This window comes from Zootoca vivipara, chromosome 4, assembly GCF_965207765.1.
Source record: "Zootoca vivipara chromosome 4, rZooViv2.hap1.1, whole genome shotgun sequence".
Taxonomy (NCBI): domain Eukaryota; kingdom Metazoa; phylum Chordata; class Lepidosauria; order Squamata; family Lacertidae; genus Zootoca; species Zootoca vivipara.
In genome coordinates this window covers 96,610,427-96,628,592 of record NC_142587.1, presented here as the reverse complement: position 1 = coordinate 96,628,592, position 18,166 = coordinate 96,610,427, and the positions used below count along the sequence as shown (strand labels likewise).

General features: G+C 46.9%; 1 protein-coding gene across 2 annotated transcripts in view; it reads left to right on the top strand.

Moving 5' to 3' along the window:
- GDPD5 (glycerophosphodiester phosphodiesterase domain containing 5) overlaps nucleotides 1–18,166 on the top strand; it is a 177,351-nt gene that overhangs the window by 103,416 nt on the left and 55,769 nt on the right. For both annotated transcript variants that reach the window (XM_060273932.2, XM_088668462.1), the window contains one exon: nucleotides 11,766–11,869. In XM_060273932.2, coding sequence (XP_060129915.2) covers nucleotides 11,766–11,869 — 104 coding nt within the window. The remainder of the gene's footprint in view (nucleotides 1–11,765; nucleotides 11,870–18,166) is intronic.

Sequence of the window (18,166 nt, the reverse complement as noted above, 5' to 3'; positions counted from 1 at the left end):
CTTTACTGGCCGAGGAAGCCGGCGTACAGCTTCCAGGTCATGTGGCCAGCATGACTAAGCCGCTTCTGGCGAATTAGAGCAGCGCACGGAAACGCCGTTTACCTTCCCGCCGGAGCGGTACCTATTTAACTACTTGCACTTTGTGCTTTCGAACTGTTGGTTGGCAGGAGCAGGGACTGAGCAACGGGAGCTCACGCTGTTGCGGGGATTCGAACTGCCGACCTTCTGATCGGCAAGCCCTAGGCTCTGTGGTTTAGACCGCAGAGCCACCCGCGTCCCATTGCAATAAATAAGACCTCCTTAAAGCAGGAATCGAGGGGGAAAGCCAAGCTATCCCTGCTTCCCTTTTGGTATTCTCGCAGATCCTCCCTCATGCACCTGTGATTTACATTCCCCGGTGCCGTCCTCTCGCAGTGCAGGAGGACATTCATCTTGCCCTGTGTCTCCTGCTCCTCGGTTGACATGCACCCCCCTCCCCTGCTGGTTCTGCTTCAGCGATGCGCTTGCCTCCAAGCGCCAAACAAGCCATCTCTCTAATAAGCCCAAAGTCTTCCGTCAAAGTTCGGCCTGTCCTCCTTTGCCCTTGCCCGCTCGTTTTCCCCGTCCTTCGGAAATGCATCTCGGCAAGCAAAGCCTCTCTCTCCCTGTGTGTCTTTTAAAGAAGCAAGTCTTAGCTGCAGCCCGGGCTTCAAGCATCTCAGAGCCTTTTGGAGCAAGGAACAGTGCCAGAGGGGCGAGACGGATCGTGCTTTTGTTGGGAACAGCATGTGCGCAGAACAGCTTCTTCTTCTTTGGCGATCCCTCGTAGCCAAATGAGATTGTCTTCTATGAACACGGTTTTAACAGTGAGTCCGTAAGTGACTGTGGAGGCCAGTTCTTGATCCACACATCCTTCCAAAATGGGAACGTTGGTTTCTGGGCGGGACTCGATCACGGTGTGGATTTGCCAAGCGTGCCTTCCTCTCGTCACGTTTCTCCCTTGCGTCCTGAGTTCGAGTGTCTTCAAAGCCCACAACACCATTGGTAAAGGATGTTCTCCAATTGGAGCGCTCACAGGCCAGTCTTTCCCAATTGTCGGCGTTTATACTTCACTTTTTAAGATTTGCCTTGAGAGAGTCTTTAAACCTCTTTTGTTGACCACCAGCATTACGCTTTCCTTTTTTTTTTTTAAAGTTCAGAATAGAGTAGTTGCTTCGGAAGACAGAACTGTAGAAATTGGAGTTCTTGGTGAAGTCCAGAAAGAAACAGTAAATTGCAAGAACTCGGGCCAAGAGGAAGATGAGTTTCAAGTAAGTCTTCAAAAGGTTTTATTTATGTAATGATAAGATGAATTAGGAATCAATTCCAGTATGATAGTGAGGCAAATAAAAATAAATTCCAGTGAAAATATCCCAGGACAAGGCCCTGTTTCGCCAATTCTTCATCAGCAATGTTTTAATGGTCAGAGTGTACCAAGTATGTTTGCCTTCAAGGCTGCTAGGTTTAGATATTTGAAGTGCTGGTGTTGGCATTTGCCAGTGTTTGGTTTTATAAAACTTCCTGTTTTGTCGTTTCTGGAAATATTTGAATAAGCCCCCAAGAAGCATTCCATGCCTATGCAATGTAAATTCTACAGGCAAATATTAGGCAAGTTTGTATATAGTGCACTTGCATTTGGAATGCTGTGTACAGTTCTCATAGAATCGTAGAGTTGGAAGGGGTCCGAGGGTCATCTAGTCCAACCCGCTGCAATGCGGGAATCTCAGCTAGATCATACGCGTTTAGCCTGGAAAATTAGGAGACTGAGAGGTGTCAGAGCATAGCTATCAACAAACCTGTCAATGAATTTGTCTATCCGTCTTTCAAAGCATCCAGGTTGGCAGCCATCGGTGCCTCCTGTGGCAGGGAGTTCCATAGTTTAACTATGTGCGGTGTGAAGATGTATTTTCTTTTATCCGTGCAGCATGTTCTGTAAGCGAGGACATGCCTCGTGCTCAATGAGATAGTGGCCTCATTAGGCTGTAACAAAGTGTACACCATGGTTTGCTGTGTTCAAATACCAGCACTGTTTTGCAGGATTATCTTGTTCAATTTAGTTAAATCCCATGAGAAGACCTTTTACATTCCTTAGCTTTAATCTGATGCCGACAGGTGTTTCGGAAGGGAGATTTGCCTGCTTACGTTTTTGCAGTGAGAGAGAAACTCAGGATTATTGAACACTTATCTTTTAAAATGCCCAGCTTGCATAGGAGACTGCCTTGTGCAGAGTCAAACCGCTAGGCTATCTGGCTCTATATTGCCTGCACTGGCTGGCAGCAGCACTCCAGAGTTTCAGACATTTTGGTTAAAAGTATATATATCCCCCAGTTGTTGGGAAATGAAGAAAACGAACCAGGTTTCAAAAGATTGGCATTATGTTAACAAAGATGGTTTGGGAATTGCTGTTATTGGAAGTCAATTACCTGGGAATTACCGGTAATTGCAACCCCAGGCCTGAGATCTTAATCAATGATAACATAATGTTTAGCAAATTGCATCAAAACTTCCTAGACACTATGCTGAGTGGTTGAGCTCTGCAAACGTTGGAGCCTTTTGCCTAGTGATGCTAAAATACTCTTTAAGAAGTGAAAATTTTTATTTTTTCCCTCTGTTAGCCTCCTCTAGTTCGTGCCAGTGCTTAAAATTTTATTTGTCTGTTGTTATTTGGGTTTCCCATCCTGGATAGAGCATTGAAAGTAGTTTATCCTCTCAAAACCATGTGCATATATTCGAAACAAAACCATTTTATTTTTAAATCTTCCGTAAAAAATCCATTAATTTTGTTAAGATTTTGCTAACACCCCTGCGTTGTGTGACTTCCCCTTCACCTGGAAAAACAGGGAAGGGCTGAGCTCAGGCAGACCTTACTCAGCAGAGAATTGTGTAGCTGTGAAACCACAACTGAAAACCTCCTTCTCTGTTTCATTGGTTCTCATTGGTTTTAATCAGCGGATCTTGGGTCGGAGGCATCCCAGTTCAATATTTGCGGCCAATATTAGCTTGGCCGAGTAAGCACATTTTATTTCTGTTTCGCCTTGAGGACGCTTTAGTGAGATCACCAGAGCCTCCTTCTTTACGAAGCTATTGTACTGCCAACCTTACTTGCATGCTTGTGAAAAATGGACCACTTATGAACGCCATCTCCAACTCCTCGAAAGATTCCATCAACAGTGTCTCTGAAAAGTTTTACACACCGCTTGGGAAGACAGGCAAACTAATGCCAGTGTACTGGAAGAAGCAAAGATCACCAGAGTCAAAGCGATGATTCTTCAACATCAACTTCGTTGGACTGGTCATGTTGTGCGGATGCCTGATGATCGTCTTCCGAAGCAACTACAGTGGTACCTTGGTTTACGAACTTAATCTGTTCCGGAAGTCTGGGCTGCATCAATAGGAGTATAGCATCTAGATCTAGGGAAGTAATAGTACCACTGTATTCTGCTCTGGTCATACCTCACCTGGAGTACTGTGTCCAGTTCTGGGCACCACAGTTCAAGAAGGATACTGACAAGCTGGAACGTGTCCAGAAGAGGGCAACCAAAATGGTCAAAGGCCTGGAAACGATGCCTTATGAGGAACGGCTTAGGGAGCTGGGTATGTTTAGCCTGGAGAAGAGAAGGTTAAGGGGTGATATGATAGCCATGTTCAAATATATAAAAGGATGTCATATGGAGGAGGGTGAAAGGTTGTTTTCTGCTGCTCCAGAGAAGTGGACACGGAGCAATGGATTCAAACTTCAAGAAAGAAGATTCCACCTAAACATTAGGAAGAACTTCCTGACAGTAAGAGCTGTTTGACAGTGGAATTTGCTACCAAGGAGTGTGGTGGAGTCTCCTTCTTTGGAGGTCTTTAAGCAGAGGCTTGACAGGCATATGTCAAGAATGCTTTGATGGTGTTTCCTGCTTGGCAGGGGGTTGGACTGGATGGCCCTTGTGGTCTTTTCCAACTCTATGATTCTAATAATAATAATAATAATAATAATAATAATAATAATAATAATAATAATTTATTATTTATACCCCGCCCATCTGGCCGGGTTCCCCCAGCCACTCTGGGCGGCTTCCAACAAAACAGTTCTTAAACCGAAAACGTTCTTAAACCGAGGCACTCTTTCCCAAATGAGACCTCCCGCCACCAGTGCCCTTCCACCGTTCGGATTCTGTTCTTAGACCGAGGTAAAGTTCTCAAAGCAAGACACTATTTCTGGTTTTGCGGAGTTTGTAAATAAATCGTTCTTAAACCGGACTGTTCTTAAACCGAGGTACCACTGTACTCTATTCCGAACTTAAAAATGGAAAGCTTAATGCTGGTGGTTAACAAAAGAGGTTTAAAGACTCTTGCAAGGCAAATCTAAAAAATAAAAATAGTATAAACACCGACAAGTGGGAAAGATTGGCCTGTGAGTGCTCCAGTTGGAGAACAGCCTTTACCAAAGGTGTCGTGGGCTTTGAAGACACTCGAACTCAGGACGAAAGGGAGAAACGTGCTAAGAGGAAGGCACGCTTGGCAAACCCTCACCGTGATCAACTCCCGCCTGGAAACCTATGTCCCCACTGTGGAAGGACGTGTGGATCCAGAATTGGCCTCCACAGTCACTTGCGGACTCACTGTTAAGATCGTGTTCATAGACAAGACAATCTTACTCGGCTACGAGTGATCGCCAAAGAAGAAGATTGTTGCCTGCCTTGTTCTTTACTCATTCCGGAAAGCAAAGAATACGAACGGGCAGAAAACTGGCTCGTATTGTATCATAATTTGAACCTACCTAAGTCTCATTTCCTGGAACAACAGAGGTAGCTCAGGTGGTTGGAGTGGATGGATGCAGCCATCCTTTGAAACTTGCACCTTTCCGAATTTTTGCAGTGCAGTTTTCCAACCCAATAAACGTGCAGGGGGGGGGGGAAAGGCACGTTATTTTGGGGAAGTGTCCCTAGGAATGCATATGTTTGTAAAAGGAGCATGCAAAAAGGCGTTACGCTACAGAAGATTGCTCTGCAGAAATGGGCGTATTGGATAAGGCAGGGTGCAATAATTGGTACTTTTGCAATGTGTGTGCATATTAAGAGAAGTGAATCTTTTGTGAGGACGATATATATATATATATATATATATATATATATATATATATATATATAAAAGGAGGGCTTGCAAAGTGATGCGGGGATGTGTCGGGCGGAATTTAAGATGGGGGAGAAATGAGAAAGTGAAACAGACAAATTCATCCCTCCCCAGGAGAGGAATGTCAGAGCCGGGAGGATGGGAAATGCTTCTCATTGCAAAGCATTGCTGTGCAAGCGTCGATTTTCTAAATGTGCTTGAAAAGAATTCTTTTACATCAAACAGACTTTGTTGGCTGAGTGGGAGGGCATGGCAGGATATGATGACTAATGAGATCTAGATTAAGCTGTCATGTCAGTTTCTCTGGAACTAAAGGGAAGATGCAGAGGTGATAAAGCCGGAAAGTGGTTAAATCCGTTCCTTTGTAAATGCGAGCTTTAAAGTTCAAGGAATCGCCGTTTGGAAGTTAATGGCATTGCCTTCAGAGTGGCGATAGCGATGTGTTTTGAGCATAATGCCACCTCTGTTTCTGTTCTTCTTTGGCACGCTCTCTCAAAACACCCTGGCAGGTGTGTGTATTCCAACAACTCACACTTCCACTTAGGACTCTTAAATGCACATTACTCATGCACTTAACATTTCATTATCCCACACAGGAGTGAGATTCTCATTCCTTCTCATATGTATGCACACACACACACACACACACACACACACACATACACACAGAGTTGAGCAGCTGGCTAACACTGGCTTCTGTTGCCCCCTGTTCCTGCCAGCTGCCCCCGGCCCCGAGGTTGCCGAGGACCAATAAAAGAAAGCACTTCTTCACGCAGCAGAGAGTTAAACTGTGGAACTCACTGCCACAGGAGGCAGCGATGGCCGCCGCCAATCTAGATGGCTTTATAATGTTTCTGTGGTTGGCATTGCGCTGCCTCCGCAGTCGGAGGTGGCATGGTTTTGAATGCCAGTTGCTGGAAACCACAGGAGGGGAGGGTGTTCTTCCTGTGCTTGGATTCTGCCTGTGGGTTTCCCACGGGCATCTGATCAGCCGTTGTGAGAAGAGGATGCTGGACTGGATGGGCCACTGGCCTGATCCAGTAAGCTCTTCTTTATGTTCTTACGGGTTACAGGATGTTTAGGGACATTCAGCTGTGTCTCTCATCACCTAACTCAGCGGTAAAGGAGGCTGCCAGGAACTGCACCCCTGGCACCTGCGACGGGCCCGATGCCTCAGTTCCCGCTCGCGCCGACTTACCCGCTCTCTCTTACATATATTGCCCCCACCTCATGGAAGAACCCTTAAAACAAATGCTAACTATGCCAGAGAATCTTGTGGGGGGGGGATACCCAATAAGTTGGAGTCTCAAGCTGGTGTTCTTCAGATAAACAATAACGATTTGTTTTTAAAACAAGGTAGTAAAATACAAGTGGAGAAAACTCCACTTGTGGAGAAAACTTGAAATTTAATTCATGCATTCCTATGGGCATTCCTATGGGAAACCGCGATTCGCAAGACGATTTTTTCGCAAAACAAATTGACTCGTGGAACAAATTAAATTCGTCTTGCGAGGCACCACTGTAATTCGTTTCACAGAGGTTTCGGCTTTTTAGTTTGGTTCCTTTCTGAGGTGGCACTTCCTTTCAGGAACCCACCCCTTTAACAAATCCATCTCCTGAGGCACTTTCAGTAATAAGGGTTCACCACACACACCTTCCTTCACTGGGTTTTGGGAGTCTCTTCCTTCCTCAGAAGAGTCTCTCCTCTCCAGACTAGTTTGAGACCTAAGTAGACCGATCTTTTTCAGCTCCTACTCCTCCTGTCTCACCCTCAGTCTCCCAGCAACATCCGGTCCTATTACTCCTGCAGGACACGGCACTCAGTCCTTCACTGTACACTCGGCGTGGATGTTTTCATCCTCAGCACTCTGTATATTTCAACCTGTCTCCTAACCAGGGACGTCTTTACCATTGGGCGTAGTGGTGCAGTGAGCCAGGGTGCCAAGCAGTGGAGGGCGCCAGGCGGAGAGTCCGGGGAGGGGAGAGCGGGGAGGTAAGCGAGGCAGAGTGAGGGAGGTGGGAAGGCTCCTGATGCTTTCCCACAGTATTCCATAGCAGAGATTGTGCTTATGAAATCTGTACCTGGTCTTTACAGTAATATGTGTGCAGAAAGCAATTTCAGAATTCCAGTGTGCCATGACGGAAAGGATATTGGATATGCGACTTTGGGCTGAAATTTCTGCTTGGGCAAATTGGAACCTCCTGCTTAGTCTTCCTTGCAGGGCTGTTGTGAAGATAAGTGAATGTTAACTTTCAGGACTGCTATTCAAGCAACAAAGCACCTCTTATAGTTTTGGGGTCTCTGTTGATAATAATAATTATAATAATTTATTATTTATACCCTGCCCATCTGGCTGGGTTTCCCCAGCCACTTTGGGCGGCTTCCAACAGAAGAATAAAATAATTGATTAAAGATTAAAAGCCTCTCTAAACAGGGCTGCCTTCAGATGTCTTCTAAAAATCTGGTAACTGTTTTCCTTTTGACATCTGATGGGTGGGCGTTCCACAGGGCGGGCACCACTACCGAGAAGGCCCTCTGCCTGGTTCCCTGCAACTTGGCTTCTCACCATGAGGGAACCGCCAGAAGGCCCTCGGTGCTGGATCTCAGTGTCCGGGCAGAACGATGGGGGTGGAGACGCTCCTTCAGGTATACTGGACCGAGGCCATTTAGGGCTTTAAAGGTGAGCACCAACACTTTGAACTGTGCTCGGAAACGTACTGGGAGCCAATGTAGGTCTTTCAGGACCAGTGTTATGTGGTCTCGGCGGCTGCTCCCAGTCACCAGTCTAGCTGCCGTATTCTGGATTAGTTGTAGTTTCCGGGTCATCTTCAAAGGTAGCCCCACATAGAGCGCATTGCAGTAGTCCAAGCGGGAGATAACCAGAGCATGCACCACTCTGGCGAGGCAGTCTGCAGGCAGGTAGGGTCTCAGCCTGCGTACCAGATGGAGCTGGTAGACAGCCGCCCTGGACACAGAATTAACCTGTGCCTCCATGGACAGCTGTGAGTCCAAAATGACTCCCAGGCTGTGCACCTGGTCCTTCAGGGGCACAGTTACCCCATTCAGGACCAGGGAGTCCTCCACACCTGCCTGCCTCCTGTCCCCCAAAAACAGTACTTCTGTCTTGTCAGGATTCAACCTCAATCTGTTAGCCGCCATCCATCCTCCAACCGCCTCCAAGCACTCACACAGGACCTTCACCGCCTTCACTGGTTCTGATTTGAAAGAGAGGTAGAGCTGGGTATCATCCGCATACTCATGAACACCCAGCCCAAACCCCCTGATGATCTCTCCCAGAGGCTGCATGTAGATGTTAAAATGCATATGGAAGAGAACAGAACCCTGAGGCACCCAGGTGAGAGCCCAGGGGTCTGAACACTCATCCCCCACCACCACTTTCTGAACACGGCCCAGGAGGAAGGAGCGGAACCACTGTATGACAGTCCCCCCAGCTCCCAACCCCTCTAGACGATCCAGAAGGATGTTGTGGTGTTAAAATGATGGAATGAAAAATAGAATAAGAACATGTTTTGAACATTTGAAAATGATTAAAAATAACCTTATAACACATGTCTTGCACGTATTGCATGGTGGTCCATTCTGCACTCGCCACACCCATGAATGGAACGCAGCCCTTCCCTCTTCACATCCTAGGGTTGGCCAAGACACAGTGAGGGTCTCACACAGGACCTTCACCGCCCTCACTGGTTCTGATTTGAAAGAGAGGTAGAGCTGGGTATCATCCACATACTGATGTTGAGGTTAAATGTTTTTCGTTTTTCGTTTGCTACTGGCTTTAGGATGCACTGGGTTTGTAAATTCACTGTTAATCTATTCTGCTAAGCCCTTTGGACAGTTTGGTAAGACATCTTAATGAAGCAAAACCTGGACTAGCACTGTATCATTTTTTTTTAGATGTGGTATCCGTAACTGCAACGAGTCAGAACATTTATTCTGGCCATAAAACTGTTGCTCTTATATTGGCTTAAGAGATACGGCTCTCTAATTCAAAGTTGCACAGAATAAATTTTAGCTGTGGGCCTCTGCCGTAGCTACGCCTCTGACACATATATATCATTTCTCTCGTTAATCTTGTCCGCCTTTTATGAAGCTATGTCTCACTGCGACGTTGCATGACATGGGAGATACATAAACTGTTGTGGGGAAGGCACAGATTGGCAGAGCAGCCCCCGAAGCCCAACACCTTTCTATCACAGCAGCTGAAGCGGGAGACTGATGACTTAGTAGCCCCCAGCGGTCAGGAAAGCCAAACGAGACGCTGGCTTGTTAAATGCAAAAAAATGCTACTGACCTCATTAAAAAAAAACAAACCTTACTTGGTTTATTTATCAAAATTGCTGTCATCCTTGTTTTGAATGAAACTCAAGGTTATCTCTGATTTTATATACTGTATTGAGAGAGGGTGTTAGGGCAGTGATGGGCAAGCTTTTGAGCTTTGTGTGTCAAAATTCGCCAAAAAACCAAGCATAGCTCGGGTGGTGTGTCACCTCGAGAAAAAACACCATAATTTCGCGATATTTATAGTTTAAAAAACAAAAATGTATAATTGTTCCCCCTTTTAAGAAAAAGGAAAAAGGGGAGGGGGGAATTATTAAAGTTTTTTTTTAATTTTTTTAAAAAGAAATATTAAAAAAGGGAAAATCCAGGGGTCTTTCCCAGTGGGACTCTGGGCTCAGACCTTCCTCCAACGGGTCTGCCACTGGGGAGGTGGGCTCGGGTTAGGCCTGTGCCTCCCCGTGGCCCTCTTCAGCCCACCTCTCCCCTCCCTCAGCTATGCTTGTGTGGCGGCGGGGCAACAGGGAAGGGGTTTCAGCTTGGGTGTCTCCTCTCTTCCCGGGATGGTGGCGAGGTGGCAGCAGCTAGGTCGGGGTCCTTCCCCCTCCTCCAAGGGCCCCCTCTTCTCCCTTGAGGCGGGGGCGACGGGGACGGCAACGGAGCGAGCGGACTCCTGTTCTCCTTTGCCTTGTTTTTCCTTCTTTTCTCCCTCTTTTTAGTAGGCGCGGCGGCAGCGGGGCCGGGGCTTCCTTTTTCCTCCTCCGGCCTCCGGAGTGCCTCGAGGCTGTCCCATCAGGTTTGCGGGGTGGGGGTGGGGTCCGGCAGCTCCCCGGTTGCTGCACTGGTGGCCCCCAGTGTCCGGGGGGTGGTGGTTTCGGTGGCTCGGGAGCCCGTCCGGCAGCTCCTGCAGCGCTGGTCACTTTCAGGAGCTCCGCGGCTCCGTGCCGACCGCCATCGTGCCCTGCCGGAAGTCCACAAGGCCCCCAGAGATGCGTCACCTGTGGCATTACGCCACCGGCCGGAAGTGAGGTCTCGGCATGTGGCCGCGTGTCATCGAAAATGGCTATGCGTGTCAGTGGTTCGCCATCACTGTGTTAGGGGGAGGGTAGTACCTCACCTGCAGCTCCTAGAAGCTGCCAGGTGACAGCGGCCGAAATCCCGGGATATGGCTTTGACTGTCCGGCTAAACTAAGTGAGTTAAGGGCTTTCATGCGAAGATAGGCTTGAGACCAAGAGTGGGTCCAACGGTCAAGAAGGCAATTTCTGCACGTGCTGTAGAGGGAAGTGAGGGGCACATGGGGCTTGTCAACCTAGGTATCTTATCCAGGAGAAGGAAAACTCTGGTCCTAAACCTCCGCTGCCTTGCGGGATATGTCCGAGAGGAGGAAAGGCTAAGGAGTCAACCATACAAAAATCCAGAGCCGAGTCCCTAAGCGGTTGGCTGGCGCCTTGTACACACCTCCTTGGGATGTATGTGACGCTGTGGGTTAAACCACAGAGCCTAGGGCTTGCTGATCAGAAGGTCGGCAGTTCGAATCCCTGCGACTGGGTGAGCTCCCGTTGCTCGGTCCCAGCTCCTGCCAACCTAGCAGTTCGAAAGCACACCAGTGCAAGTAGATGAATAGGTACCGATCCAGCCAGAAGGTAAAAGGCGTTTCTGTGCGCTGCTCTGGTTGACAGAAGCGGCTTAGTCATGCTGGCCACATGACCTGGAAGCTGTACACCGGCTCCCTTGACCAGTAAAGCGAGATGAGCGCCACAACCCCAGAGTTGATCACGACTGGAGCTAACGGTCAGGGGTCCCTTTAACTTTACACGCCTCCTTCTGGCAACTCCTGCAGCCAAGCGCCTTGGACCACATCAGCAAGGCTGAGATCTCGTCTTGTCGCCTGGGCTGCCCAAGACCACCACGCACCCTGTCCAGGCTGGCAAGGGGGCAAGCTGTGGAGTTTGGCAAGGTGGTGGCACGCGCTGCGGCTTTTGGGGGAGGCGCAGATGGGCAGAAAAGTCCCTTTGATGTGAAAGGGGTTGCCAGAAAAACGAATCCATTCCGGAGAAGCGAGAATGGAGGGCAAGGGGGTGTTGTCGTTCCCTGGACAGCAGACTGAGCACAACCTTCCCTACGATGGTGAGAGGTTAATATGTTTGTTTGTGCAGAGAGAGAGAGAATGCCATTATTGCTGGATTTGCATATATCAGTATAAATCAGCCCATGCAGATTTTATGCAAATACCTGCTATCTTTTGTCCTTTTTTTTTTTTGGATGGCACCTAAACACACTTTACTAGCTCAGCCAGCCTCTGACGTTGTTCTTCTCTCTTTGCCTCCGCAGTGGGAACGCCTCTGGTTCATAATCCTCACCTTCTCTTTCTTCCTGACCCTGATCTGGTTTTACTTCTGGTGGGAAGCGCACAATGACTACAATGAGATCAACTGGTGAGTAGAGAAAGGGAACGTGTTTCACCTCTCGCCTTTACTGGGGGAGGTTGGGAGCGGGACCCAGGCTCAGTGGGGGGGGGGAGCAGGTGCCCCAAGTTCGTTCTCCAGGTGATAACTGATGGGAGAGACATTTCTCTGTCATAGAACCAAAGAATTGTAGCGTTGGAAGGGACCCCGGGGGCCATCTAGTCCAGCCCTCCTTTCCCCAGACTGGTTGCATTACATTTTCATTTATTTGTGGAATTTATATCCCACCCTTCCTCCCCCCAGGGTGGCAAACATATGTACCATTTAAAGCATATACAAAGGAAACATTTTAATTTTTTTTTAAAAAAACCCACACAATTTCAGTTAAAAACATCTAACACAAGTTACAGTTAAAACACACTAAAGGTTAAAAAAAACATATCGCCATCCAGTGATCTTAGGGTTTCCTGGAACGGGATTCCTTAGCCACTGAATGTCTGGTTCCACAGAAACTTCCCTCAATTTCTCCTGGAAGTTAATAACCATAGAATCACAGAACTGTGGAGTCGAAAGGAGCCATGAGGGTCATTTAGTCCAACCCCCTGTAATGCAGGAATCTTTCACCCAATGTGGGACTCAAACCCATGGCCCTGAGGTTAAGCGCCTCATGTTCTACCAACCGAGCTACAGGAGACCAGTGCACCTCCCTAGGGAGGGCATTGTTAAACTGTCCAGTTGTCTAACTGGCAGTTATCAATAACACAGCTTTGTGAGACAGAAGGATAGCAGAGAAATCTATCTGCCTACGGACAACTGTAGCTGTGTTTTGCAGACAATTGCAAAAATACTTGCCCAGTACGCTCCGTCACAAATGTCAAGCCTCGTTTCTAAAACATCCAGGAATTTTCCTTCCAAGTTCAGATAACAGTTCTTAGCAGCGAAAGCTTTATCCAACTTTTCTGTGCCTGTGAAATTACTCATGTCGACTCCTTGGTTCGTTAAAACAAAGAGATTTATTGCTTAGGGCAGCTCACAACCAGGAGAGTTCAACTCCATCCTTGGCTGCAACTGCGACACGAACAGAAACAGGATACAAACAGGCATCCCCAAACTGTGGCCCTCCAGATGTTTTGGCCCACAACTCCCATGATCCTTAGCTAACAGGACCAGTGGTCAGGGATGATGGGAATTGTAGTCCAAAACATCTGGAGTGCCGAAGTTTGGGGATGCCTGGGATACAAATATACAGTCCTATATGACAGAAAGTATACAACAGTAACAGGTACTACTTCCTGTTTACATGGACACATCCCATGATCCAGGACGATTGCTGAGCTATTAACCCTCTCAGCTCACAGGCATTCCCTAACTGGGGAACCACCACTAAAAAGGCCCAGTTACAGGATCAGCGTCACCTGGTGACCTGCTGGTTGTATATTTATTAAACTTTCTGTTGTACACTTTAAAATCCTCATTTCTTACATCCTTAAGATATCAATGAACTTCCCTTCTTCTCTTTCCATGGTTTTTACATATCATAAATCCCTGCATATTTCCCCAAAACTATACTATTCAGTATTCCATTATCACATTCATCAAAACTTTTTTTTGCACTGTTGAATTTATCTTAACGCTGCCAGCATTTCCAGCTGTACACAATTATTTCCCATATACAGTGGTCCCTCGACTTATGAATTTAATCCGTTCTGAATGCACATTCGTGGGTCGAAAAGTTTGTAAGTCGAAAAAAGCGGTTTCCCATAGGAATGCATTGGAAATTGAAAAATTTGTAAGTCGAGAAAACCCCATCTAAACCGCAACGGCGTGTGGCCATTTTTTTTCATTCGTAACTCGAAATTTCGTAAGTCATGTACCACTGTATTCATTAAATTTTTCCCAGTTTTCTTTAAACATATGTTCTTCTTGTTCTCTTATTCTATATGTTAAGACTGCGAGTTGCGCATATTCTTTCAACTTTAGTTTCCGTTCTTCTTTGGTTGAGCCTCGCTCGTTTTCCATTTTGGGGCTAACAAAACACGCAGTAGTGGCATACATAAAGAACATTTTTTTGACACCTGGGAATTTCAGTCTGAATTATCCCCAACAGAAAGGACTTTGGTGTTTTTTGGGGGGGAACGGGAAAGCACTTTTAAACTTTTTTTCAGTTCATTATGGATCATTTCCCAAAATTTTACCCTTTTACTAGTCTGCCATGTATAAAAGAACGTTCCTTCCACCTCTTTGCATCTCCAGCACTTATCTGATTCAGTCTTACACAGTGGTAACTCGTGTAACGGATGGGATCCATTCCAGAGGCCCGTCTGCAATGTGAAAAGCCCGCAACTCGATGCGCAATTTGGCGCTTCTGCGCATGTGGCAAAACCCGGAAGTAGCCCATTCTGGTACTTCCGGGTTGCTGCGGGACGCAAGACGAAAACACGCAACCTGAAGCGGACGCAACATGAGGTATGACTGTACAGGTGAAACTCGGAAAATTAGAATATCGTCAAAAAGTGTATTTATTTCAGTAACGCAACTTAAAAGGTGAAACCAATACAGTGGTGCCTCGCTAGACGAAATTAATTCGTTCCATGGGTCTTTTCTTATAGCGAAAAATTCGTCTAGCGAATCCCATAGGAATGCATTGAATTTTTTTTGAATTTTTTTTTTTGCCCATAGGAACGCATTAATTGAATTTCAATGCATTCCTATGGGAAACCGCGATTCGCTAGACGAATTTTTCGTAAAACGCATTCGTCTAGCGAGGCAACCTCTGCTCGAAAAATCCTTTCATTAAGCGGAAAATTCGTTAAGCAGGGCATTTGTTAAGCGAGGCACCACTGTATATGAGATAGATGCATGACATGCAAAGCAAGGTATGTCAAGCCTTTATTTGTTGTAATTGTAATTATTTGTCGTTAGGCGGGTCAATTATAAATCGAATGTAATTGGTGAAAGGTAATAGCGATGTTTCTTTTTGTATTATTGTAACTAATTGTTTTATTACTGTGGGATTTCCAAAAGAAAGCATTTGTAAAAAAAATAAAAAAATAAGAAGTTGCATTACTGAAATAAATGCACTTTTCGACGATATTCTAATTTTCCAAGTTTCACTTGTACATCTTAGCAAGCCTGCTCAGAGTTAAATGCCATCTGTTAATCATTTTGCAGGTTGTAGGTGAGAAGACAAGTAGGGGCTGGATGAGGGAAGATTTAGATCGGGAGTTGGGGAAACTGCTCCATTTGCCCTGATGGACCAGTCTTCGTTTCGATCAGATTATTGGCGTCTGTTTGAGCCAGCTGTAAACACAGCGGTTTGGAGGCCGGCGCGCCCAATATTATAATGATGCGAACGATCTTCTGTCAGGAGCCATTGATGTGAGATGGATCATGTGGCCTTTGGTCGGGAGCAAGTCAGGCTGTTGCCGCTTCTCCTGGGGGATGCGTTGGTGTATACGAGGGATATGCCTCGCAAGCAGAAAGCGTGTATTTGGCCTGCTTATCTGGCATTTGCATCAAACGGAGCTTGATGGCATTTCGAGTGAGCTGCAGCCCCAACAAATCTGGAAAATCCGGAGTACATTTTTCATAATTTTACTTTTTTTAATATGTGCAAATGGCTTTAGATACCTAAATGACCATATAGCATATATTCAACACACACAAAAACGGTGACAATTTGTTGTTGACAAAGGACAGCTGGACATATAAAGGGCCCCATTCCCCTCAGTAGCTTAGGGCCTTATCTTGCATAGGATCTGGCATCCTGCATAGGATCTGACATCCTGTGGGTTTTTTTTTTAATAGCTTGTGTACCTGCTACTGCCAAATTCTTTAAGGAAGTATTCTTAGCGGCTGGCTCTCGATTGTGGAATTTCCTTTCCTGAGCTCTTGCCAAGATCCAGAACTGACTGCTGTAATCCCACTTCAGGGAAGCTCTCCATTCTGGGGCTTTTGCCAATATGACTTTGGTTTACGGGGATGGGGTGGGGGGACCCCTTTTCTCCCCCAGCTGAGACCCTCACTGTGTCTTGGCCAACCCTGGGATGCGAAGAGGGAAGGGCTGCGTTCCATTCATGGGTGTGGCGAGTGCAGAATCGACCACCATGCAGTACGTGCAAGACATGTGTTATAAGGTTATTTTTAACCATTTTCAATTGTTCAAAACATGTTCTTCTATTTTTCATTCCATCGTTTTAACACCATAACATCCTTCTGGATCGTCATACAGTGGTTCCGCTCCTTCCTCCTGGGCCGTGTTCAGAAAGTGGTGGTGGGGGATGAGTGTTCAGACCCCTGGGCTCTCACTTGTGGGGTGCCTCAGGGTTCTGTCCTCTCCCCCATGCTTTTTAACATCTACATGCAGCTGCTGGGAGAGATCATCAGGGGATTTGGGCTGGGTGTTCATCAGTATGCGGATAATACCCAGCTCTACCTCTCTTTCAAATCAGAACCAGTGAAGGCGGTGAAGGTCCTGTGTGAGTGCCTGGAGGCGGTTGGAGGATGGATGGTGGCTAACAGATTGAGGTTGAATCCTGAGAAGACAGAAGTACTGTTTTTGGGGGACAGGGGGCGGGCGGGTGTGGGGGACTCCCTGGTTCTGAATGGGGTAACTGTGCCCCTGAAGGACCAGGTGCGCAGCCTGGGAGTCATTTTGGACTCACAGCTGTCCATGGAGGCACAGGTCAATTCTGTGTCCAGGGCGGCTGTCTACTAGCTCCGTCTGGTACGCAGGCTGAGACCCTACCTGCCCGAAGACTGTCTCACCAGAGTGGTGCATGCTCTAGTTATCTCCCGCTTGGACTACTGCAATGCGCTCTACATGGGGCTACCTTTGAAGGTGATCCGGAAACTGCAGTTAATCCAGAATGCGGCAGCTAGACTGGTGACTGGGAGCGGCCGCCGAGACCACATAACACCGGTCCTAAGAGACCTACATTGGCTCCCAGTACGTTTCCGAGCACAATTCAAAGTGTTGGTGCTGACCTTTAAAGCCCTAAACGGCCCCGGTCCTATATACCTGAAGGAGCGTCTCCACCCCTATTGTTCAGCCCGGACACTGAGATCCAGCGCCGAGGGCCTTCTGGCGGTTCCCTCACTGCGAGAACAAAGCTACAGGGAACCAGGCAGAGGGCCTTCTCAGTAGTGGCTCCTGCCCTGTGGAATACCCTTCCATCGGAGGTCAGGGAGATGAACAACTACCTGACATTTAGAAAACACCTAAAGGTAGCCCTGTTTAGGGAAGTTTTTAATCTGTGATATTTTAATGTATTTTTTTACTTGTTGGAAGCTGCCCAGAGTGGCGGGGGAAACCCAGCCAGATGGGCAGGGTATAAATAATAAATAATAATAATAAATAATAATCACTGAGGTGCTTTTCGACCTGGGCTTCTTTAGAAGGAAAGAAGGGATATACATACAAATAATGATAACATGTAATAATGGCATTTTTAAGCAGAGGTTGGATGGCATTTCTGTCATGGAAGCTTGAGTTGAGATTCCTGCATTGCAGAGGGTTGGACTAGAATATGACCACCTTCCAACTCTAGGATTCCATGATTGTATTATTCAAATCAATCAATAAAAATATGTAATATACTCGCGTTTCCTTACATACACACGCAGTGCACCGTTAAACTACGGAACTCCCTGCCACAGGATGCACTGATGACCACCAACCTAGATGGCTTTAAAAGAGGATTGTAACTGATCTGTAGAAAGTACTCTATGATTTGGGGTTGGATGCTTCAGCCGAGATCCCTGCATTGCAGGGGGTTGGACTAGATGACCCTCAGGTCCCTTCCAACGCTAGGATTCTGTGAAAACAGGAACATACGTACCATTGTTAACTATGGAAATTCTTTAATAAGAACGACTTTCAAAAAGAGGATTAGGCAAATTCATTGAGGCGGGGGCTAGCGGAGGCCACAATGGCTGTGCTCAAACTCTACCGCTGGAGGCAGTTGCTGGAAGCTACGTGAGGGGAGAGTGTTGGCCTTGTGTTCGGATCCTGTTTGTGGATTTCCCACAGGCTGGCCACTGTGGGAACAGGATGCTGGTCTAGGTGGGCCTGTGGTCTGATCCAGCAGCCTCTTTTTATGTTCTTATGTCCTTACATCAATACCTGCATGCATATGGTAAAGGTAAAGGACTCCATGGCGGTTAAGTCCAGTCAAAGGCGACTATGGGGTTGTGGTGCTCATCTCGCTTTCAGGCCGAGGGAGCCAGCGTTTGCCCACAGGCAGCTTTCTAGGTCGTGTGACCAGCATGACTAAACCACTTCTGGTGCAACAGGACACTGTGACAGAAACCAGAGCGCACGGAAAC